Source organism: Pipistrellus hanaki (genome assembly GCF_964339955.1).
Source record: "Pipistrellus hanaki genome assembly, chromosome: 2".
In the NCBI taxonomy this organism is placed as follows: Eukaryota; Metazoa; Chordata; class Mammalia; order Chiroptera; family Vespertilionidae; genus Pipistrellus; species Pipistrellus hanaki.
Genome location: NC_140504.1, coordinates 30,418,167 through 30,443,754, shown reverse-complemented (window position 1 = coordinate 30,443,754; position 25,588 = coordinate 30,418,167). Strand labels below are relative to the sequence as shown.

At 35.3% G+C, this 25,588-nt stretch overlaps 1 protein-coding gene across 1 annotated transcript in view; it reads left to right on the top strand.

Moving 5' to 3' along the window:
- Positions 1-25,588, top strand: part of SPATA16 (spermatogenesis associated 16) — a gene marked incomplete at its 3' end in the record, with an annotated part of 192,817 nt that overhangs the window by 28,035 nt on the left and 139,194 nt on the right. Inside the window, 1 exon segment of the mRNA XM_084874171.1 lies at positions 18,284-18,429. Coding sequence (XP_084730297.1) covers positions 18,284-18,429 — 146 coding nt within the window.

Below are 25,588 nucleotides of genomic sequence, written 5' to 3'. Positions count from 1 at the left end.
GCCCCCACCACCCCAGTGTTCCTGTTCATTGGTTATGTTAATATGCCCACAAACAAGTCTTTTGATTGTTCTCTTACTCCCCCAACCTCAAGCCCTCCCCTGCCTTCCCTCTGAAGTTGGACTGCTGTTCGTTGTTTCTTTATCTCTGGATTTATTTTTGTTCATCACTTTATGTTGTTCATTATATTCCACAAATGAGTGAGATCATGTGATATTTATCTTCTCCACCTGGCTTATTTTGCTTAGCATAATGCTCTCCAGGTCCGTCCATGCCATTGCAAATAATAAGAGTTCTTTCCTTTTTACTGCAGTGTAATATTCCTTTGTGTAAACTTATCACTGTTTTTTAATCCACTCATCTGCTGATGGGCACTTAGGCTGTTTCCAAATCTTGGCTATTGTAAATTGTGCTGCTATGAACATAGGGGTGCATATATCCTTTCTGATTGATGTTTCTGTTTTCTTGGGATATATTCCTAGAAGTGGGACTACTGAGTCAAAAGGGAGTTTCATTTTTAACTTTTTGAGGAAAGTGAGTACTGTTTCCCACAGTTGCTGCACCCATCTGCATTCCTAAAACTTTAACCTAAGACAAAAAGGCAACTATTTCACTTGGGTCTTAACTTCTCAGCCACTTCATTTTGGCAGATGTTCATTGCTTTTTTTCTTTTTCTAGTAGTGTTTTCATTTACTCCACCACTTTTTGTTGTTGTTATTAATCCTCACGTGATGATATTTTTCCATTGATTTTTATTTTTATTTTTTATTTTTTTTAAATAACTTTTTTTTAAAATATATATTTTATTGATTTTTTACAGAGAGGAAGAGAGAGGGATAGAGAGTTAGAAACAATGATGAGAGAGAGTCATTGATCAGCTGCCTCTTGCACACCCCCTACTGGGGATGTGCCTGCAACCAAGGTACATGCCCTTTGATAGGAATCGAACCTGGGACCTTTCAGTCCGCAGGCCGACACTCTATCCACTGAGCCCAAACCAGTCTCTGCTTTCCATTGATTTTTAGAAAAAGTGGAAAGGAGGGGGAGACACACACACACATCTATTTATTGTCACCCACACATGGCCACCAAGATTGAGCCTACAACCAAGATAGAGGTATGTTCTATCCCTAGACTGGATTGAACCTGGGACCTTTCAGCCCATTGGTTGACATTCTATCCACTGAGCCAAACCAGCTAAGACACTCCATCAGTTCTTTAAAGTTTATTTTCAGAGAGAGAGAAACATCAATGTGAGAAAGAAAAATGCCATCAGTTGCTTCCCACACATGCCCCAACTGGTGATCAAACACACAGTCTCTTTAGTATATGGGCCAAGGCTCCAACCAACTGAGCCATCTGACCAGAGCCAACGTCTTTTACCTCATTCTGGTTTGTTGTCATTGTTGGTGGTAGTCTTTGTCTTGAAGACATTAGTTCCATAAATGACTACCTACTTGCTAAAATGCACTTTTTTATCTCAAATTTGTTTCTTTCAAGATCCAATGGCAGCCTCGATTTCCCTCTTTATGATTTTTTAAAAATATATTTTATTGATTTTTTACAGAGAGGAAGAAAGAGAGATAGAGAGTCAGAAACATCAATGAGAGAGAAGCATGGATCAGCTGCCTCCTGCACACCCCCCACTGGGGATATGCCCGCAACCAAGTTACATGCCCTTGACCGGAATCGAATCTGGGACCTTTCAGTCTGCAGGCTGATGCTCTATCCACTGAGCCAAACCAGTTTTGACCTCTTTATGATTTTTTTATTTGTTTGGTCAACCATTGCCTGGAGCTGGTATTTAGACCAGGAAGCAGCTCATTACTCTCCCAAATGGTTCCTGTGTCTCGATTATTAATCTGCATCAGCTGGAGACAAATAGCAATCCCTACACCCTCCAGCCTTAACACATAATCAGGAACTTGGCAAAGGAGGAGAGTGGTGGTGGAAGTTCTGGCCTGGCTGGCTATGAGGAACAAGCAGTTAATCGAATATAAACAGGTCAGATGACATTTTTAATTTGAGTCAGAATACAGGTCTATTTTAAAGTTGTTTTCCCGGTCACTGCCAGGCATCTGCTGGCTACTGTGTATGCAGATTCATTCTCTCTCTCTCTCTCTTTCTCTTTCTCACTCATATTTCTAAACTATAAATTCCCAGATAAGGTTTTGATATTTGACATTTGAGGAAGGACTGTTATTAAACAATGACTAATGGAAAGGTAAGACATCTTTATGAAATAGTAGTTTTGAGGTTGCTCTCTGGTTCTCTCAAGTTTTACAATAGAACCCTTGAGAACTGGGATGCTGCCTGTTCTCGCAGAATGTTTTGTAATAAAAAAAAAATATTTCATTCCAAGCTTTTATAGGTGTGTCTCTTCTCCCCCCACAATTTAGGACCTGTGATTATTTTTGGATATCAAGCATGTTTATGCTGAGCTCTCCTCCATGAACTGGCAGGCAGGACTTGAAGACGTGTGCTTATGATCCTCCCTGCAGTACCATTTTATAAGTTCATAAATCAAGAATTTCATTCAGAATTTGTCTAGTGGTGCCCTAGTCACTTAAATTTAAAGCCAAGGCAAGATCAGAAATTGCCTAAAACTGATTCCTCCATTGCTCATCAAGAATAATATTGACAATGAAAAAGATCTCTTAAGATACTATTTCTGTAAACTAACAAAATTCTCCACAGTGGTTTACCCCTGTGTCTCCACTGGACCTCACTTCCAGCACCTTAGTCCCTCCTTTCTTCTCCCTCCCCATTACACACACAGCTCTAGGTCTCCGACAGGATAAACAAATGACAGGCAAAGGGCACTGAGATGGCTTCCTCTGAGTTTCAACATGAAAGACCATCCTGGTTTGCTCTCCTCGAAGGAGAACCCTTTATTTAACTCTGTGATTTGCTTGCCTGCTTTCTGACTCTCTCCTGTCTTTGGCTGGTCTCTAACTACTTGCTTGCGGTGAGTGTTTCTCTCTTTTCCGCATTCATCTCCATCACGGACAAGGAAACAGTCAGGTTCCTGAGTGGAGGAGCTGGGTATTAAGAAATTAAAGAAAGAAAGAGACCAAGAGGCAGAAATAGATTCATCAAGGTGGGTGCTAGGTGGGCGCCATTCTCTCTGATGGAGAGGCAGCGATCACCCTAGCCACGCAGCAAGTTTATTTTATAGTGTTAAAGGAGCTTATTTGCATTCTTAACTAGGCCCTAGCATTACTGGATTTACATATCTAGACCCCCCGCCCCCCTACTGACACCTGGACAAAGGTAAGTCAGAAACTGAATAACACTCTCCGCCTTCTTGGGGGGAGTGTAACCGGGGACGTGGACTCTGCCAGTGCCTCGGGCTCAGCTGACAATTTAAAGGATGTCCATGTGCCTTCCCAGGAGGCCCTCTCCACTTGCTCTTCTAAAGAATGTCTTCCCTCTTTTCTGACTCCTCCCTTCTGAAAGGTCTTCAGTACATTCTGGTAAAAGGAGTCCTGTCTGGGCCTGGGGAATCTCTTACCTTAAGGCACTGCCAAATTGCAAGACTTTGTGTTCTGTCTCCTACTTTGTGTTCTGTTCTAGAAAATCAAGTCATGAACAGTCCCACACACTGAGTGGTAATCAAAAGGAAGAAAATTAAAATTGCAAATAATCCCATGACTGGACAATGGTAAACACATTGTTGATACTTTAGGATATGAATGGCATGGTATGGTGTGGTATAGTATAGAATAAGTAATACATGGGACATAATTATACTAAACATTTACTTATTGTTTATGTAAAATTCAAATTTAACTGGGTATCGGGTATTTTTCTTTTCTAAATCTATTATAGCAACCCCAAAATAGTGTTATTCCTCACAGGCTTGTTTTCTTTTACATATACCCTCACTAATAATCTCACATTTTCAAAAAATTAAGAACCAGTAAAAAACTATTCAGGAATAATTTTGCTCAGGAAATTGACACGATCTTGCACCTCATGCACTGAGTGGAAAAATTGTCTCCTTTATTAACTAGTAGTATGTTAATGAAGAAAATGAGTTATTTTAATTTGTATTTTGCTGTTTTTGATTGAGAGTTATAACTTTAATGTGTACTAATTGATCAGTGTATACCAATTATTTTAGTTAACTCTGAGTACTAAGTGATGAAATATTTTTATTTAAAATTAAATAAAATGTTGGCCAGCTAAAGCTTATAAAGAGGAGATACAGTAAATTCACGTGGAAAAGGTATAATAATATCATTGCTTTTTTTTTTTCCCCTAGTGCATAAAAAAAGACACATACAATTTTTGTAACCCTCTATAAAAGAAACAATATTATTTTATCAGTGGCCCTGGGGTTTCATTTTTGGGAAGGGGATTGCATATTTTTTAATTTCATTATTTTAAAAAACATTTTGGCTTATTTTAAACGAGAACCTCATCATGGACATGGTTTTCCTTATTTATGCTCACCATAACATTGTCAATGATGCACTCCTTGAACCTAGAAGTGATTTCAAGTCATAATGAGGACTGCATATAAGATATTTGTGATGTGTCAAGCTCACAAGAAATACAGAGAATTGCACCTGAACTATATCAACTATTTATATCAACTCACTGTCAATCTTTTGACAGTATCATATTTCAGACAGTAACTTTATAAATTTGGGCACCTAGAGAAATTCCTTAACAAACTAAAACATTTTCAGGGTGACATTAACAATAGGCACTTTCAGATATCACATGCAGGCAAGAATTACAAAATGGATTTATACTGAAAACTTTTGCTAGTTCTTGTAATTAATGCCACCATAATAGGTGGAAAACAACGGCAGGAGATTTTCTTCTGTTTATCCCCAGACCCATCTCCCTCTATTCGTCCTCACCATAGACTACAGGGAAAGACAGTCCTAAAGGATGGACAATGGAGAAAATCTGCAGCAGCTCATTGGGTGTTTATGAAAAGTGACATGGCATCAGGGCTCGCTGGGAGCCAGAAGGAAGGTCTGCAATACTAATTAAGGGAAAAGCAATTCTCATTCATCTGGCTTGTTCTGATATCACTTCTTGGCAGTAAAAAGAGACTAAGATAATATGCAAATCTGACAATTAGGGAGTTGATGAGTTAAAGTGGATACTTGATATCACCTTTCTTTTCTGGCCAACAGGCCTCTGTGCCATTTTGAATATTATTTTCAGTGTTGAGATAATTTATATGGTCAGAATCACTTCAGTATGGCTCGCAGTAAATATGAGATGGCAGCAACTAATGTCAGAATTAATGCATGTTTCTAATTGATTCAGTTTTCAAATATATTTAAGCAACTGGTATGTTTTTATCCAAGGAATTCCCTAGCCTAAAAACATGATGTGTTAAACTTTTTTCTCCCCCTCTACATGTGTTATTTAACTTTCTCATGTTGGAGGAGGTTATCAAGAAGACATGACCTCCAGTTGATCTGGGAGCTAGACCCAGACAATCAAAATCCTCCCGCCTTCCCCTGTCCTTGAAATGTACATTGTACCCACTGTTCTCACAGCCAAGACTATTTCAAGGGTGCAAGCCTGAGAAATTAACGTGTTGTTGAAACCATCTGGACCGAATGAATACGTGACTGGACCCTGTTAAAGCCTTTAAAACTTTTAAGATTCTTGCGGGTGGGTACAGAGGTATTGTGGTCATCCAAATAACCTCACATGTAAGTTTCCTGGTTGTTAAACCTGCCACCTACCAATCTAGAGTGGCCTGTGTCTTTCTTCAGTCTCTCCTTCACTTTTGTGTACAGGTACTAACTTGTGAACCAATAGCCATCACTGATAAGGGGTAGATTACTATAGAGGAATGTGTACATTTCCTGTCTGGGAGCCAGTACTGTAGTACCCCGTATTTAACCACTATTTAAAAGTATAATGGTAAAGAGAATGCCTTCTGAGTTATGTGAATCTGAATGCAAAATTAGCTGTTTATTATAGCTTTGTGACCTTGAGAAAGTTATTTAAGCTGCCTAAGCCTAAATCCTAACTCCTTTAAAGTGAAAATAATGTTAGTACCTATCTCCCATGATAATACAAGTAAAGGGCTTAGCACAATACATGGCATATGTAAAAATATTCAATGCATAATTGATATTATTATTGTAAGAAATATTGACAAGTTTAAGTTACATTGTAGTATACTAGTAATTCACTATGGAAGTGTTACAATCATCATATTTCCTCCTGAGTTTCTCCCCTCACAAATGACTAGCTAAAATATCAAGGTAGAATTTTTTTACCTTGCTACGTTTTTTCCTAAGGGCTGCCGCTGTTAGCAGCATATACTATCAATAGTAGGCAAACAGGAGATGGGAAGTGATAGCTACATGTTAAACCTGTATTTCCTAAGCAATATCAGTATAGAAACTCACTTTCTGTTTGTCTGGGTGAATCTTACTCTTTCTTTCAGAAATGAAAAACATTTTTACAGGGCCTTTAGGAAACTGTAATATGAAAGAATTAGCTGGTGAGAGAGAAAGTGATCCTTTCCTTCTTGTGCACTTGAACAGAGAGCCATCAAAGTAAGTTATCACCAGTTCTCATGTCCCTTAAAATCCTGATTAGTTCTCTAGCAAAAATACCCCTTTCTGTTATGTCTCAGTACCAGTTCTTGGAAACAGCATGCCTGCTTTTACATTGAAACGTCAATGATTGTGCTTTAAGTAAAGTTTTATTGTTGTATAAAGAAATTATTTGAATGTACTATAAAAACTTATTTTCCTCTGCATAGGTCCAGAAATATTGCTTCAAAGTCCCTTTCCAGAATTTTGATCATCTGATCATTTTATACCTCTTTTCTCCTAAAATATTTAAATCAGAAAAAAAATATTTTTAAAAAAAACACCTCCCACTCCGCCTTCTTTACATTTTTCAACTAAACTCATTAGAGAGTTTCAGTCTAATTTATAATATGAACAATATACTTGGAATCAAACCTTCTGAAGAAACATTTCAGAAATAAGTATACAAAGATATGGGGAGAGCATTGAATTTGAAATCAGAAGAATTCTTTTTCATTTCTTCCTCTGCTCTTATGGATTGTGTGACCTTGGACAGGTCACTAGCTCTCTTTCAGTCTCAGATTTATTACCCATAAGATGGGAGTGAGTGCCTGCCTGACTTGCCTCTATGAGCTTTGTGAAGAGAAAATATGGTAACGCATAGAAGTGTTATATAAATTCCAAAACCTCATAGAAATAAATTTAACAGTGCAGAATTAAATACTCAGCAGCTCTTCAGAAACTCTTTTTAAAGGTCCTGAAGAGCTTGCTGCCTTTTACAATTAGGACCACACACTGCCCGCCATGTTGACGGGTTTGAGGATCACTGCTACCTGAACATTCAACCCCACGAAGTCTTCTGTGGACACTGAGATGTGCTGATAAGAGAGGGATTATGAAAAAGCATACTGATATTTTGCCTGAAAAATTAGTGAAGAATTTGCCTTTACCTATTTTGAAGTACAAACTTTTACAAGTCACAATATTGATAATATATTCCTCTCATCTATGTCACATGATATATTCTTTAAACTTTTTATTATCCCTGATTGCTATAAAATCTGTTTGTTAAAAGCTGTTTTAAATTGTTTTTTCAGATTTATAACATTCTATAAAATTTTAGGTGAAAAAAGTATTTTCTACCAATCTAAAACTGCCCCAGACTCATGGGTGTTTCTTTTTTAAAAGGTGTTATTCTCCATAGCACAACATCAAAGTGTTAATTTAAAAATGCATTTTGAGAAAGGAAGTATCTATTGGTATTGCTAATTTAAAGAAAAATTTTTTTTAACCATAATTTTATACTTGATGAAACAGTGTGGAGTAAATGACTCCAGAACTCCATTCTTTCTTGGACTAAAAATAGAATTTTCTTGGCATCTGCAAGCATTAACTTCTTGTTTACTTTAAATATGCACATTGAATAGCTCTGAAATGTTTAAAAAGGGGATTTTAAAAGACAGTAAGACATGCCTGGATTTGACCAACTCAAAGTCACACAAGTAACAAATAAATTGAAATAGATATACAAGCTGATATCAACAATATAATTAGATAGCCTTGGGGTCAGATGTGCTAAGTTTGCTTCTTTCTCTTCTCATATTATTTTTAGAAATATTTACCTTAAAATTGAGGTATTAAACAGATGCAGGTCCCATTTGAACTCAGAAATAAGAAAGATAGAATTTACCTTAGGACAGTATTTCCCAACATGAATTTCACAAAACTCTAGGCCCTCGAGATATCCTTTTTACAAAGAATTTGTTGCAGGGACAGGATTCTATGGTCAAATAAGTTTGTAAAATATTGAATGCCATATCTTCCTCTTAGATATTTGCAATATGGATTTTAGTATGTTCAATAGTTTTAGTAGCCCCACAGTCAAGCATATCCACAAGCTTATTTAATCTGAGAAATTTTTTGATGTAACAATTTAACATGCTATAGACACAATCTCAGAGCTATTTCTGATGAGTGATGTCCGAGGAATGGCAGCATGAAAGACTCCCTTGGTCTCTTCCCAAAATTTATATAAGTTGATCCACTATAACTCAACAAAGGATTCCCTGATCAATATAGAGACATGCCTGAGAATTCCACACATTGAAGCATCAAAGTTGGGCAAATGGGAACAGGGCAGGTGAGAAGGGAGGAGAACTCAGATGGCCACAGATGCTGCCCTATAGCCAGGAACTTGTGGCCAGCTCAGCCAAGGGAGGGGAGGAAGTCAGCTGTAGCTAGTGCTTCCTTCGGCTAGGAGGAGCAGAGTATCTCAGTGGGCACACCTTCAGCAGTGTGTAGTTCAAACTGTGGCTGAGCCAGCCGAAATACCTAGGTGAGGACACAGTGCCTGGGTTCTGCTGTGGCTGTTCAGTCAGGCAGTTGGTGTTCCAAACAAAGGATCAGAGCCACAGAGCCCTGCCACCCCTTAGATTCTCAAAACTTTCCTCCTGTCTCTTTGGTGTCACTATTTCCCTCTGTGACTGATCCCCCCATGAAGGGGGGACCCCCTAGAGGTCCCAGGTCACCATTACTGAGAGGCCAAAACAAGCCACATCCCCAAGCAAGGGAGCTATATTGACTTTAGCTGTGGAAGTCAGCTTTGGAATTTCACAGTTAAAATTGTGACTCAGTGCCACCTACTGGAAAATAGTAGAAAGACCTCTTCTTATACAGTTACTAGAAAAGAGCCAATAATACATAGATGCCTAGGCAGAGAAGGAGCCCAGCAAATACCATGAATAACCACAGTAATGAGGCAACTCAGAAAGAAAATGAAAAATCTCCAGAAAACAAACTGTAACACATGGAAATACGTGATGTAAATGACAGTAAAGTCAAGATTTCAGTTCTTAAAATACTCAATGAGATGCAAGAAAGTTCAGACAAACAATTTAATGAACAAAACAAATTAATGAACAAGACAAGTACTTTACCAAGAAAATGGAAACTTTAAATAAGAACCAAACATAAATCCTGGAGATGAGGCATTCAACTCGGGATTTAAGGAGATTAAGAGTGGACTGCTGAAAAGAGAAAACAGAGCCAACCAGATGGAGGAAAGAATTCATGATATCAAAGATAGAAATGACACAGAGGGAAGAAGAGACCTGAGCATTTTTTTTTTAAAGTTAAAGCGTTTTATGAGAGCTATCTGACTCCATCAGATAAAGCATTATCAGAATAATAGGTATACCAGAAGAAGAGAGAGGGAAAGTAACGGAGAGTCTATTCAAACAAATAGTGGATGAAATTTTCCTAAACCTATGGAAATAACTGGATCCTCAAATTCAAGAAGCAAACAGAAGGGATCCACTATGGTGGAATGTTAATGGACCTGAAATGAGCAAGGCTTTCAATGTGTTTGACCAGTTGTTACCCTGTCCACTACTGCCTTTTCTATAACAAAAACATGTCTCGGATAGCTACTATTTCAAGTCCTAGTAAAGTTGGAGTTAACTATCATCTTGAGCCCAACTTCAGCTGAACATAACCTGGCTTGTTTAACCTTAGACAACCTGCAGCTACGTAGATAAGAAATAACTGCATATTAGTATATGCCAGTGAGTTTGGGAATAGTTTGTTTTGCTATATTTTCATGGTAATTGCTGACTTACCCGTATTTTCCGGCGTATAAGACGACCCCTAATTTTACAGTTAAAACATAGGTTTAGGCCTATATTCGCTGTATAAGACTACCCCCCACTTCAAAGAAAAGACTTACTTTGCCGTCAAGGTTTGCAGGTAATTTTTGTGCAATTTTGGTCTTTTGCCCCCGATTTTCAGTTGACATTTTTTCATTTCAAAAGTCGTCTTATACACTGGAAAATACTATGTATTGCTCCAAAGGAGTTTACTACAAAATAATTAATATTGCTATTAATGTCCATGATAACTGAAAAAGAAATCAAGTGAATGGGAGGGAACTCGTGATGTATCAGAAGGCAATGAATTTTGGATTATTGGATTTTTATTTCCTTTCATTCTTAAGTTCTTAAAAAAAAAAATACGGCCTGTTAAAAGCATGTTTTAGTATTGTTACCCCAACATTTCTAAAGAAAACATACCCTCTCAGACAACCCAGCTTTCCCCACTTCAACAAAATGAGGCATGAAAAACATCCAAGTAACATGAATATCAACTGGAAAATAAAGAAATCTGCAATCTATTAATTTATTAAAACCAAGGGTCCCACAGATTCCCAATTATTATCAAATTCCCTCAGAATATTAATTCTCATTTTACTGCTGTTCAGCAAAGGAGATGAACGGGTCCAGCAGAAACTCCTCAGTCTAGGGAACTGGTAGTTCTGGCTTGAGTCATCATCCAGGTTGCTCACTGCTACCAGCCAAGGCCTTCATTACTGGACCTCAGACAAGGACACCTGTGATCTTGACAAGGGTTTACTCTCTTACCCCCTATAATACACCCACCATCTGTTTGTTTTCTCATTCCTATGCACTATTTAGTTCTCCATTTCTATATATTCTAGCCTCCTCTGCTTCTTGAATTAGTCAACTCTTTGTATTAAATGGGTAATTGTAGAAATGAAGAGGTTAGTAAATGTAAAAGTTCCTTACCTGGTTGCTCAGTAAATATTGGCTCTCTCTCTCTTTTCCTGCCTATTCTATTTTTTCCTTAATAATGGTCCAGTGATAGAAATATATATATATATATAACTATAGACCACTCAGTATATGAGTCTAAATATAGTGTTTATCAGTTAGAAGGTAGTGTTAGTAATAGCTCTTGGGATTCACAGTGATCGTTCCAGGATTTCATTGTGACTAACATTAATGGCCAGCTGAGGAACATACTATCTAAAGAACATTGGATCTGGATGAGGATGAGATAGCAGATCTGGCTTTGAATCTTAGCTCTAGAAATTACTGTCTGATAAGTTGGTACCCTCTCTTAAACCCAATTTCCACATTTGAGAATTGGAAGTAATAATATTTAAGAAGATACCATCTATAAAGGATAATATCAAATAAGATACCAATATAAAGGGCTTAGCACAATGCCAAACACACATATCAGCACTCAGTAAGTGCTAGCTAGTATAATTATTGTACAAGAGATAAGTTTGTATGTGATAATATATTTACTTTCTCATACAGATAATTACCTCAAAATTAGCCTAGTGTTGATATTATATTTATTTTAAAATCACTACCTTTATAATCTAAAATGCAGGGGCAAGAAGAAAGGAAGATTTATTGTATTAATTTATCTCACTCCTGCCACATTTCTAATCTGCTTTATATATTAGATAGATGGAGTTTAGGGGTATCCCAGTAAAAAAACAAAAAACAAAAAACAAAAAAAAAACAAAAAACAACAACAACAACAACAATAACAACAACTAAAGGTAATGGGTGTCATCTACATGCTTCAGAGTATAAACAAATTACTGCCTGGTCATATCAAGGTGAAATACAGTGGAATGAACACACGGTGGCCACACCTCTATTTGAAGACTACCTGGAAAAAAAAAATACTGAAGCAAGTTATTTTAACAAATAGGAGTAGGAGTGATTAATTACTTTTTACTGTCATTCAACAGCTTGTCACCCAGGGAGTAACCTCATTTCTTCAATCCCCATTAATTTAATAGAGGTCACACCACGGCCTACTTGGCTGAAAAGCTTTGCTTCTGAAACCCTGATGGTACTTTTAAGTCTGCTGATGTGTGAACATAATTCTCGGCATCTCTTAGCTTCACATACTCTGTCTGTCCCATGGAGACACTTTAGTAGATCTGTGTGGCACCGTGTAGAAAGTTGCAAGTGATGGGCTCTCTGATTCATTCCTCTTTCATGCAACAAGATGATAGAAAACTTAAAACCAATGGGTGTTATTCTACAGTGTAGAGCTTCTTTCCATCCTGTTCAGAGAATATAAAAAGATATTTATTAAAATTGAAAATTATTAGTTCTGAGATCCTTTCAGTCTGAACATTTAGTTTGGTATTTAAAAAGAATTGTTATGTGCTCGCTTCAGCAGCACATATACTAAAAAGAATTGTTAGCTGAAACCAGTTTGGCTCAGTGAATAGAGCATCGGCCTTCGGACTGAAAGAGCACAGACAGTCCTCAGATTATGTTGGACTCAATGTCGTTTCATGGTTATGTCGCCATCTCCCATTTATTTATTATAAAAAAAAAAAGTTCTGTCATTTGGATGTATGTACATATATGCTTTACTATTTACAAGTGTTTTATTATTTATAAGTAAAGGTCAGGAATGGTTATCTTTTAACTTTTTTTTTTTTTTACTGTTTCATTTCATTATTGCTGTGTATGTGCTCCACATGAGTGATGTAGGTGCTTATGTAGGTGGGTTCGATTTATGGCGAAAATCCCATTATGTAGGAATGGATTTCCAAAGTAATTCGAGGATCTACTTTTTATGCTAAGTGAAGTAAGCCAGTCAGAAAAAGATAAATATCACATGATCTCACTCATTTGTGGAATCTAATGAGCAACATAAACTGATGAACAAAAATAGACCCAGCCGAAACCGGTTTGGCTCAGTCTGCGGACTGAAAGGTCCCAGGTTCGATTCCGGTCAAGGGCATGTACCTTGGTTGCGGGCACATCCCCGGTAGGGGGTAAGAGGCAGCTGATTGATGTTTCTCTCTCATCGATGTTTCTAGCTCTCTATCCCTCTCTCTTCCTCTCTGTAAAAAATCAATAAAATATATATGTTTTTTAAAAATAGACCCAGAGACATGGAAACATCCATCAGGCTGTCAAATCTCAGAGGGAATGCAGAGGAGGGAGTGATGGGGGGCGGAGGAGGGTGGGGGAGAGACCAACCAATGAACTCATGTGTGTATGTACATAACCCATGGACACAGATGTTAGAATGGTGAGAGTTTAGGGGGGAAAGAGTGTTAGAGAGGGCATTAGGGGGAAAGGAGACATATGTAATACTTTCAACAATAAAGATTTCTTTAAAAACAAAACTAAAAATATAGTTCTAGCCTCTGCTATGAACTGGGGCTAATCACTAATCTTTTATTTGCATGGGTTTTAATACCTATCAAATGGAACAGATTGTTTATCTGCTTAATGGAGATACTAAGATACTAAATTAATTATGTGCATGAAAATCTTTTAGAAATTATAAAAATTCATTAGTAATGAATTATTTAATATCTTTCTTTTTTATTATTTTATTTTTTGTTTTTATTTTTTTGAATTTTTTTATTGTTTGAAGGATTACAAATAGTAGTACATATGTCTCCTTTTTCCCCCCTTTTCCCCCCAGCCTTTCCTACCCCCCCCCTCATGTCTTGTATCCATTGGTTATGTTTATATGTGTGCATACAAGTCCTTTGGTTGATCTCTTACAGCCCCTGCTCCCAACCTCCCTTGCCTTCCCACTATAGTTTGACAGTCTGTTCAATGGTTGTTTATCTCTATAACCATTTTTCCCCATTGTTTTCTTTGAAAAATCTTGCAACTACAGACCAGAAATAATCATATACTAACAAAAAAATGTTTGAGTCCCAATTTCAGAGTCCAACAGTTCTGAGACCCAGTTTCAATGTCAAATAGTTCCTTATATGTACATGCCAGCAATGATATCTGGATGATGGACAGATGGTGGCAATGTAGGTCTGGCCCTCTCTGGTTTGGTCCTGGGCAACCTGCAGCAACGCACAGCTGCTGACTGCCAGCGTGGCCAGGCATCCTTAGCGTCTTCCATCTCTGGGCTGTTTCTCCTCTTGTCTTCATGGTTAGAGCAGACCTGACAACTCCTCTCTGTTGCAGGAATCCCCATGGTCTTGGAGTAGTTTTCTGAAAATATATAAACATGTTCTTGACCAAAAGTTAATAAAGGAATCTTTTTTTATAAAATTGACTTGGGATCCTTTTTATTTTTGCCCAAACGATTTTCCTTTGGCTTGTTTTGACACCATGGGTGATTTTCATGTGTGATTTTCATGGGTGTCTTCTGTTAGCATTACAAATGAAAATTAATTTTCTACAGTAAAAATTTTCTAGATGTAATTTACTTACAGGTATTTTCCCTTACATGATATTACCCTATTATCCTTCCTTTTTTGTTTTTAATGGATGCTTTTGTAAGTTTTGTAATGCAGTTTTGATAACTTTATATTTTAAGTTTTTGCACAAAAATAAGACTGATTTACATTCATTTCATGTTAAGCAATTTTACCGTGAGATGCACTACCAATAGAGATTTTAGTTAATACTTTAGGAACAGCTTTTTGTCCAGTACACTTAAATTTTTCTTGGATGTTCACTAATTTCTATTAACCAATTTAATAGAAATTGAAAACTTGATTACTATTTTACTGTCAAATTTAATACTCTAACAATAATATTAGTTTACCCTGTAAATATTAGTGGAAAGGATTATTTGCATTCTTGAGTAGGTCCTGAGCATTCCTGGTACTATGCTAGATTTTGATATAGGGCAGCTGCTGTTGGCAAAGTCTCCGTCTGTTACCTGGGTCTCCATCTGAGCTGGGCCAAGTCTCTGTCTGTTACCTGGGTCTCAATCTGAACTGGGCGTGGGAAGCGAAGCAGCCATGGGAGCAGGAGACCTCCCTCCAAAGGGGTGTAATATCTTTCATTTTTAAAGATTGTCTCCACATTTCTGATTTCACTCTGTCACTTAATTCTTTACTTTTTGCTTCTAATTTAAAATTTACACATATATAATTTTTAATTTCTTTAGAATCTCATTTCCTCTATTCCTCAATCTCACTTTTTCAAAATAACCAAAAGAATACTGCCTTTTCAATTTTTAAAATCTTCCATAGTTTAATTTAAAAAACAATATAAAAACCTTAAGAATTACTAGTTGGGTGTATAATATATCCTAATTTGATTATATTTAATATTTAACAACTCAGATGATGCTATGCTTTTAAATATTTATTGTTCTCTCTGAGATTTTTAGAGATCACTCAAAATTATGTCCAAGAAATATAGTTGGCAAACATTCACCGCACAATATTTAATTAAGGGAGAATCTATTAGCAATATCAGTCTTACTAATGATGATCCTAATTTTTTTAAATGTTTGGAATTTTTAAGAATAGGACCCACAATGTAATATTTAAATTGGTTACTTATCTTATTAGTAGGATGTATGTTATTTGTATCTGTGTTTTTAACAAACCTTGAAATTCCTGTGTGCAACAATTTCTGAAAATAGGTTTGATATTTATTACTTAAAATAACAGAAAAACTTAAGAAAAAAGTATTTCATAAAGTATTATCACCTAGTTTTCAGAAAAATATCAAATACAGTTTGTAAAATAAGTATTTTCTTATAAAATTTGAGCTTGTGGTTTTATTTTACTTTTGAAATCTCAATATCTAGCTCCTTATCGAAACAACTGCACCCCTAAGGGTTTTCACTGCTTTTTCCCTTTAATATTATGCTTTTAATTTGTCCATTCTTGATTAAAAGATATTTTAGGCTTCATTTTGACATAAAAAATTAACACCTAGTATTATTTTTCCTAACTCAAAGTCTTCTCACTGACATAGCAGGTGGTGTAAAAGTGTCTATTTTCTTATCTTCAGAATGTAGTTCATTAAATACTTAGTATATAGTTTTAGACAACTATAACTTTAACAAAATCATTTTTCCTACATTCAAGCAAATTTAGACCATATTAAAGTCCTCCATCTTCTAGGGAATTAACTTCTGAGTCTTTACAAAATGTCTGCATAGAAATTTTAAAATTCAGTATAATATCTGGACTGTTTTTTATAATCATGATATCAGTATTTTGTCTATATTTAACTATGATCCTATCTTTAAATTCAACATATTCTCTACATATTTGCCTTATTTCAAAGCTTAATTCAGAGATGTACCACTTTGTCAAAAACAAATAAAGTTATCTTTGATAAAATCAATGAAGTCCTCTATCTTACAATACTTGATTGATAAAACAAGATTACTACAAATATACATAAAAACCTACCCAGCAAGCTGCCTGTTTCCCATTTTAATGTGAATTGAAAAATTACCTTTGTCTCTCAGTGCTGTCTTACAGTTGGGTTTTATGAAGTACTCCCTTCAGTGTGTTAAGATTGATTATTTTTATTTCTTTACTGGTCTTGGGTCTCATAGAAGTAGAAAATACTGCAGACATTAGAAGATAAGGCATCTAATTCTTCACTTGGCTTTGGTGGTCACAGACAAAGCCTTCAATATTATTAAATCTGAAAGTTGGCTTCCTCTTGCTCTGTAGGATCTGAATGCCCTCATGGAAGCTACTCCCCAACTCCTCCCTAAATGGTCCACATTATCCCACAGGAAGTGTGCCTGGGAACTGGGAACTGACGTGTGTCTCCTCCACCATATTAAAGAGGAGTACAGACAGGAAGGGGCAAAGAATATATATAATAAAATGTGTGGCTTGTTTGTTTCTTTGCTGTTTCTGTAAACTTTTGTATCAAGAGTCCAGGAAGTTTGGGGACTTAAGACTTGAAAAAGATCATGCTGATTTTATTTAGAAGGTAAAAATCATTCAAGAAGTTCTAGAATTTGGGCATGTGCCGGAGGGGTAGGGGAGGCTAGGGGAAGGTCAATGGGGATAAAAAGGAGACCTATGTGCTACTATTTGTAATACTTTAAACTATAAAATAAAATTTTAAAAAAAGAAGTTCTAGCCGAAACCTGTTTGGCTCAGTGGATAGAGCGTCGGCCTGAGGACTGAAGGGTCCAAGGTTCGATTCTGGTCAAGGGCATATATATTGGTTGCAGGCACATTCCCGGCAGGGGGTGTGCAGGAGGCAGCTGGTCGATGTTTCTCTCTCATTGATGTTTCTAGCTCTCTATCCCTCTTCCTTCCTCTCAGTGGAAAATCAATAAAATATATATATTTTTAAAAGACGTTCTAGAAAGTGAATACTGTGATATAATAGCAAACGAAAAGACACAATAGAAAAGAGCAAAGATGCAGATATCCTGAATAAGGTCCTACACAGAAGGTGGCATTTTTTCTTCCCCATCGTCCTTGAATGGAAGGAACAGTAGAAAATTATGAGGTGGGGGTAGAAAGTGCTGATCTACCCTTGTCATATTATTGACACTTCTTAGTGTTTGGGGTTCTCCAAAAATTTTTATTTATTCTTTATAGTTTATTCATAGTGTCCAGAAACCATTGACTTCCTGGAATTTTTATTAAGAATTCCACATTCTGGCCATGTTTTGCAGATACTGTGGCCTCTGCCAATAAATTCTAATAAATTTTTACTTCTCTTCTTTCAATAACATCCTAGAGAATATGATTCAGACTCAAATTAATCACTGATCATGTTAATGGCTCCTAGGAGTTTACTTCCGATACCTCTTATTATATTAAATCAAACTTGATAGTGTGCTAGATCATTGCTCAGCTGGGTTTTCATAAAAGCACTAGTATTTAATATGATTTATACCTGGTTTTCTGTTAATGTCTTTTCTTATTGTGTGCTTTATTTTTAAAACAGACATTCCTAGCAATTGACACTCCTTTAAAATATATCATACTTCTGAAATATTTTACAGGAAGCATTTTACAATAAAATGTGTTACTTATTTTCCATTATAGTCACATAATAGTGAACAGAAACAATTTATTTAATTTATAATCAAAACACTACTATTTTACTTATAGTTTGGTAAAAGTATGTGTACATATATGTGTTTTGCTTATTTAAAAGATAAATTATATCCCAATATTATTAGGATATTTAAAGTATTGTGTGTGTTGTTTAAGCTTTGCAGCAAAGGAGCAGTTCTGGGAAAACCATTTGAAGCATCAGCTGAAGATATCGCAAGCGTGGCAAGTTTTATTGAGACGAAGCTTGTTATATGCTATCTACGGATGAGGAAACCTGACCTTGCTTTGAATCATGCACATAGGTAAAGTGAAATATTAATAACCACAAGTAAGTACTAACTATGCAAGCAGAGGCTATTCTGTCAACTTGTATTATCAATTCCCATTCCACTTAAAGACAAAACAGAAAAACATTTCCTCATTACTTGAGTTATGTTAAGCTAGACAATCATAGACACCACAAAGGACATCTCAAAACCTAATGAAAGAGCTGTAGCCAGTTTGGCTCAGTGGATAGAGCATCAGCCTGCGGATTGAAGGGTCCCAGGTTCGATTCTGGTCAAGGGGCTGTACCTTGGTTGTAGGCACATCCCCAGTAGGGGGGTGCAGAAAGCAGTTGATTGATGTTTCTAACTCTCTATCCTTCTCCCTTCCTCTCTGCAAAAAATCAATAAAATATATTTTCTTTAAAAAACCTAATGAAAGAAATAGACATAAATGACTATTTCATAATGCAGGATAAAATACAAAGACAAATAACTGTGGTAGCAAATTTTTGCAGAAAGAAAGGAGGGAGACAATAAAGTAACTAAGGGAGGAGATACTGAAGGATGAGAGGATTTCCAAAATTACACAAAGTATGGAAAATGATGGAAGGGAAACCTGAGAAAAGCTTGAAAGTTTGTTGCTTATTTTTTGGTGATAACACAGCTACTCAAAGGACACTATTCAGGGCATGAGAGCTGTCCAAAGGTATGAAACACTTTTTACTATGTCCTTAAAAGTTTGTTCTCTTATATGTTTTTATTACTCTTCGGAACTCTGTATTGTTACATTATCTTGTGACTTCTTAGAATCCCCAGGCATATTTTTTTCTATGAAATTATTCCTCTCTGTGGCCTGTTTCTTAAAAGCCTTGCTCTTCTTCTCCTAGGTAATAATCAGTTTAATCTACATCAAAGATAAAGTGATTCTGTTATGCCTTTCAAATAACTCTTTCCTTAGAATTATGATGTCTCTGTCCCTCCCTGCCTGACTTAGAGCAATTTACCTAGAACATTTGTCTTGTCCATTCTCTGATCTCACAGCCTATATTCTTTTGGATACAAACAGCAAAACTAATACCAACATGAAAGAAAAATGCCTGCCCTGTTAATAACCACTAGGAAACGTAACCATCAATCATATTATGACCTATTGTGTAAGCAGGAGATCTGCCAGCCTGGTAAAAGTCACTTACAACTCCACATCTACAAAGATGAGAAAGTTCTACCCAAGATTCTTCACAGCCCTGAGGAGACCTCGAGCTTGTAGGCTTAAGATTGACATCAAGAACCTGCAGACAACAAAATCGCTTTGAAATTCACAAGATAACCTGCTTGAAAGATATTTTTCTGAGTAAATAAACTACAGAACCTAAGGCATGTTTTCTTTGACACTGAAAGAAAATTCAGTTCCCTATAGTTTCCAAACCCAGTATCAAGACATATGGCCTGTCCAAGAATTATATTCCACTTCCACTTAAAATAACCAATATTGAAAATGTAACATGTATTTTAGTATGTCAGAGTATTAGGATTTCTGGGTTACTTGGGTGACTTGTGAACATTTTGGGGAAAATATTTGAAATTTGGACTAGCCCATAAAAATCTGTAGACATATGTAAGCAATAATTAATTGAAATGCACTAAAAGTAATTATATATCACCTTCTCTATGTCTTTCACTACACATAAACAGGACCACTAACATGGCCTACACTTTAGGAAAAAATATCTCCTGGATAGCAGAATGATTTGATGAATTTTCAAAATACTTACAATAATAAAAGGGTAACAATTGGCATGGTCAGGTTAAAATCATATTCAGTGTTATAAGAAATGAACATGGAACAAACATTCCACTAAAATCCAAATTGACCAATGTCACCTCAATAAAATTTAATTTAAAAAAACAGAAACAATTGCCCTAGCTGTTTTGGCTCAGTGGATAGAGCATTGGCCTGTGGATTAAAGGGTCCTAGGTTTGATTCTGGTTAGAGGCACATGGCCAGGTTGCAGGCTCAATCCCCAATAGGGGGAATGCAGGAAGCAGGCGATCAGTGATTCTCTCTCATCATTGATGTTTCTATCTCTCCTTCACCCTTTCTCTCTGAAATTAATAAAAATAAAAATAAATTTAAAAATAAACAGTTAAAAGCTATTATTCTTGAGGATACAAGGATTATCTTCAATAAGTTTATTATTTAGACTTAAAAACTTTTATTTTAAAACTAAGAGTGCTTTTTCAAGACCTTGAAAATTACTGAAGGGAGGATACATAATGCTGAATAGTAAAATCATCTTCCCTATTTGCTAGAATTAACTCTTGTAAATTTTTTTCTGTTTTACAGTAATTTCTGCTTCTGTTTATAACTTGAACATTAAGTAAGAAATATAAATCAATAGAGGTTAAGCAGTCAATTCATACAATTAATAATGCACCAAATGAAATAAATCATTTTGCTGGGTTTGTCGTACTGCGGAACTGCGGAAGTGAGTGGATATAATTCTAATATTAAAATGTTTTCAAGGAGCTCAGATTTAAAAGCAGATATTGAAATACAATCAATGTATTTCTAAATTAATTAGTCAGGATACTCAGTCTATAAATAGCTTACAACCATCAGTTATACTCTGAATGCAAAACTTTGCTTTTGTATTATTATCATATTGTGATGATGATTCTAATCATGGATCAAAATATTCCTTTGTGCATTTATTTGCATTTGCTCAAGCATCCTTTCTTTAATTTTATGTAAATGTGAAGTGTACAGCATATCTTTCAGAGATTTGTTAACACAAAATTAGCTTAAAACTATCATGTAGTTTTGTTTCTGATAAGAATAAATGCATGTTGTTTTGTCATGTAGAAGACTATGAGAACCATAACTTTACAGTTTTAAGTTCAACAAAGATGCATTTTAAACATAATTAGTTTAGTATTGACATGTAAAATATAATACAGTATACAAAGTCTCTGGAAATAATTATTAGCAAAAATAGTTTTTGTTTATTTTTGTTAATTTTATATTCAGAGTGGCAAACCTGGCATCTTTTTTTTTTTTTTCACTTTAATCAAAAGTGACACTTGGTGGAGGGAGGAGCGGAGTGACACCTAGATTCACCAGTCAAATATATCAACACTGTACTGACTTCATTAACTGGTGTCATTATTTATCAGTAGATTTTTTGAACATACCAGGCTGATTTCTAATTACTGCTGTTTTATCAAGAGTAAAAATTCTGCTGTAACTTTTTTCCATCATATAATTATGTCTTGATGTATATAATTGTAAAGATGCTAATCATGTATGTCACTTTTTTGAATATTCCTTACCATTAGATTTTTGTTTGTTCTTTGTTGCAGAATTTTGATGCCACAATGTGGCAAGCAAGATGAAATACAAATATCAGTTATGTGAGAAAGATTCTATTTTCAAAGAAAATGTATAATGGCAGCATCTACATTAATTCATTAATTCATTAATTCATTCATTCAACAAATAGTTGTTGACTTGCGACCAAGCACCTTGCTTGGCAGTGAGGAGGCAGTTTTAAACAGGAAATATAGGTTATTTATACATAGCAGAAAATAGCAAAGTTAAAAAATAAATATTAATACATATATGGAGAAAAGAAAGTGATAAATACTATGAAGGAAATAAGCACAATTTCATTTTACAGAGGCAGCACATATATGGAATCAGAACACAAAATCTGGAATTTGACTATTGAGATTCAAATTCTGACTCCTCTACTCAATATTAGTCTAAATTTAATTCTTTACAAAATTGGGTTATAATAATAGTATCTACTTCACAAATACTATCTCACAGGGTTTCAAAAAATTAAATCCAAACCCATGTATTTTTTTTATTCCAGCCCTAAATGAGTTACTGATATTGAACCTACCTTCCTACTATAAAAAAACTAGACAAAATATATGAGAAAACTGTGTTCAGACATTGGACAATGATCACAGCAGTCCTCTAATCCTTGAGAGAAGGGAAATATACATTGTGAGCCCCACAGTTTTCTCAGCTTTTTACTTGGGTTATTTCCTGCTTTAATTCAGGGAGATGGAAATCAAGTTAAACTACTGTATTGCTGAGTTGAAGATATAGAGGTTAGGATACTGCACTGCCAAAAAAAAGTTGTAATTTATAGGGCAATTGGCAAAGAAGAGGTTGCTATGTAAGGAAGTTATGGTTAGAAATCTACATGAGGATTTACTACACATTCTTAACCAATGTGAGTAGTGAGACTCATGTAGCAGAGATTACCTACTAAAGGTCTAAGTGGTAAATGGAAATATTAGAGTAGCCTTAGTGCTAGATGATGTTGGAGTACCCATGCAGAGACCTCACTGAGTACCTCAGACATTCACTTGAGACCCCAGAAAGGCCATGCTTTAAGAGTAATGACCATATCCTCAGAAAGGACTACACCTTAGGATCAAGCTCTAAAGCCCAAACAGACCTACCAAATGTAGTCATAATAAGTGAATAGAGGATGAGACTCTTAACGGAAAAATTAAAACTGTAGAAAATAATCAAATAGAGATTTTGTATAGATTAATATGATATCCAATTTTTTTTTTAAATGTACTGATTGACCTTAATGTCAATCAATTTAGAGCCTTAGCTGGATGGCTCAGTTGGTTAGTGTATCGTCCTGATATGCCAAGGTTGTGAGTTCAATCCTTAGTCAGGGCACATATAAGAATCAACCAATGAATGCATAAATAAGTAGAACTACAAGTCTATATTTCTCTCTCAAATCAATTTTAAAAAATCAGGTTGGAGATTGTTAAAGATAAATTTAGTGAGCCTTAAGACAAATTAATAGAAACTACCCAATATGAAGAACAAAGAGTAAAAAGAGATTTTTAAAAACTAGCCAATGCTTCAGTGACCTGTTCTCAAGGACTGTAACAAGCAATCTAGTCTACATGTGATTTAAATCTCAAAGGAAAAGAAAAAGAAAAGGGGTCATAAAAGTAGTTACTAAAAATTTTCCAAATTTGGTTTAAAAAAAAATAAAAAGAAAGAAAGACATTTAGCTCAACTAGAATAAATTAAAAAAAATAAAATAAAAAAATAAAAAAATAAAAACACATCTAGGAACATCATAATGAAACTCTTTGAAAAAAAGATGTTTTTCAAAGATGGAGAGAAAATATTGAAGGCAGTAAAATATAAGCAACACATTATATGCAATGGAACAATGATACAAATAACAGGTGATTTTTACTTGGAAATAATGGAGACCAAAATGCAACAGAACAACTTTAAAGTGATGAGAGAAAAATAAGTGATGTCAAGCCAGAATTCTATATTCAGTAAAAATATTCTTTAAAAAATGAGAGTAAGATAAATATATCTTTATATAAATAAAAGTTTTTTTAATTAACCTTAAGCAGATCTACATTTGGAGAAAAGCTAAAAAAGATATTTCAAGCTGAAGTAAATTACAATAGATTAAAATTTGGATCTACAAAAAGCAATGAGTATCACTAGAAATGGTAAATAAGTAAATATAAAACACAATTTTCCTTTTCAAAGTGTATTTAGAGAAGAATGACTATTTAAAGGAAAATAATAGCATTTTATCATATTATCTAAAGTAAAAACAACCAATAATATAATTACAGTATTTCAGTGGGAAATATTGGACCTCAATACCACAAAGGCCCAAGGGAGGGAGCACAAATGAAATTGTATTACTAAGTTTCTTAAAGGAAGTCGTACAATATTAACTTAAGTGGCCTATGTTAAATTAAGGATGCATGTTATAATCTTTTGAATAGCTAAAAAATATAAAAAGTAGAGCTAGAAAGCCAATAATTGGTTTAAGATTATATACTAAAGAATAAGTAACAAAATAAGTAGGAAAGGAGTAATCAAGTAGGACATTGGAATGTAATAACAAGATAATAGAGTTGAACAAAACCATATTCATAACTGCATTTATCATACATTAATTAAACACTGCATTTAAAAGTCAGTGGATTGCCAATCTAGATTACATTAAAAGATTCAACTATTTTCAACTATTTATATAATAAAAAAGAATAGGTTTAAGGGGGAAAATTATATACCATACAGTAACCATTAAAACCTGTGTTTATGTCAGTTTTGCCTATGTTAAATATCAAAGTGGGCCTCAGGAAAGGGGTACTATCAGAGATTAAAATAATGCCCAAAAAGATATCTAGAAAGTCCTTTCAAATACTTGGAAATTAAATGATAAGAATCAAAATAATTATGAGTCAAGTGTAAAAAAACTAAAATAACCAAAGGCATGGGTTTGAATCTTGCTTCATCACTTACTAGCCTTGAATTTCACAAGTAACTTCCTTTTGCCTCAGTTTTCTCACCTTTAAATCTAAGTAAGTTGCTTAAAGCCATCCCTGTATCTCAAAATATATTGGATTTGTATTTTATTTCAGTCCCAACAACAACAAATATAGATTCTTTTCAATGGCAATAATACCAATAAATTATACATATGCATAGAGGAAACTAGTCTTGTTTTTTAAATATGTTTTTATTGATTTTTAGAGAGAGAGGAAGGGAAAGGGAGAGAAAGAAAGAGAAACATCAATGAGGGAGAGAAACATTGATTGGCTGCCTCCCGCACACACCCTAACAGGGGAGCAAGCCTGCAACTTGGACATGTGCCTTGACCAGGAATCGAACTGGTGACCTTTGGTGCATGGATGATAACAACCTGGCCAGGGCAGAGGAAACTATTATTTTTAAAATATCCTTTTTGAACCCCAAAAGATACTCAATTAAGTAGACAATTTGAAAACTCCTATGAAAATACAACTTTTGGGACCTTATTTTCCACAACTTTGAGAATAATTAAAATGCTTAGGGGAGATATGAGCTTCAAACATTACAGATATTTGTGAGATTTGTTTTTTGGGTGTATTTTTTTAATTGATTTTAAAGAGAAAGAGGAAGGGAGAGAGATCCTAAAACTAGATTGGATTCCTTAAGTTGCCTGTCCAAGTAGCAAAATATGTGATTAAAAAGCTCATACTCTTTATATTAAGTACTAGAGGCCTGGTGCATTAAAATTCATGCCCTGGAGGGGGTATCCCTCAGCCCAGCCCAGCCCCTCTCACAGTACAGGAGCCCTCAGGGGCAGGAGGCTATCTATCGATCAGGGGAAGGTGACACCTCTGCTGCTGC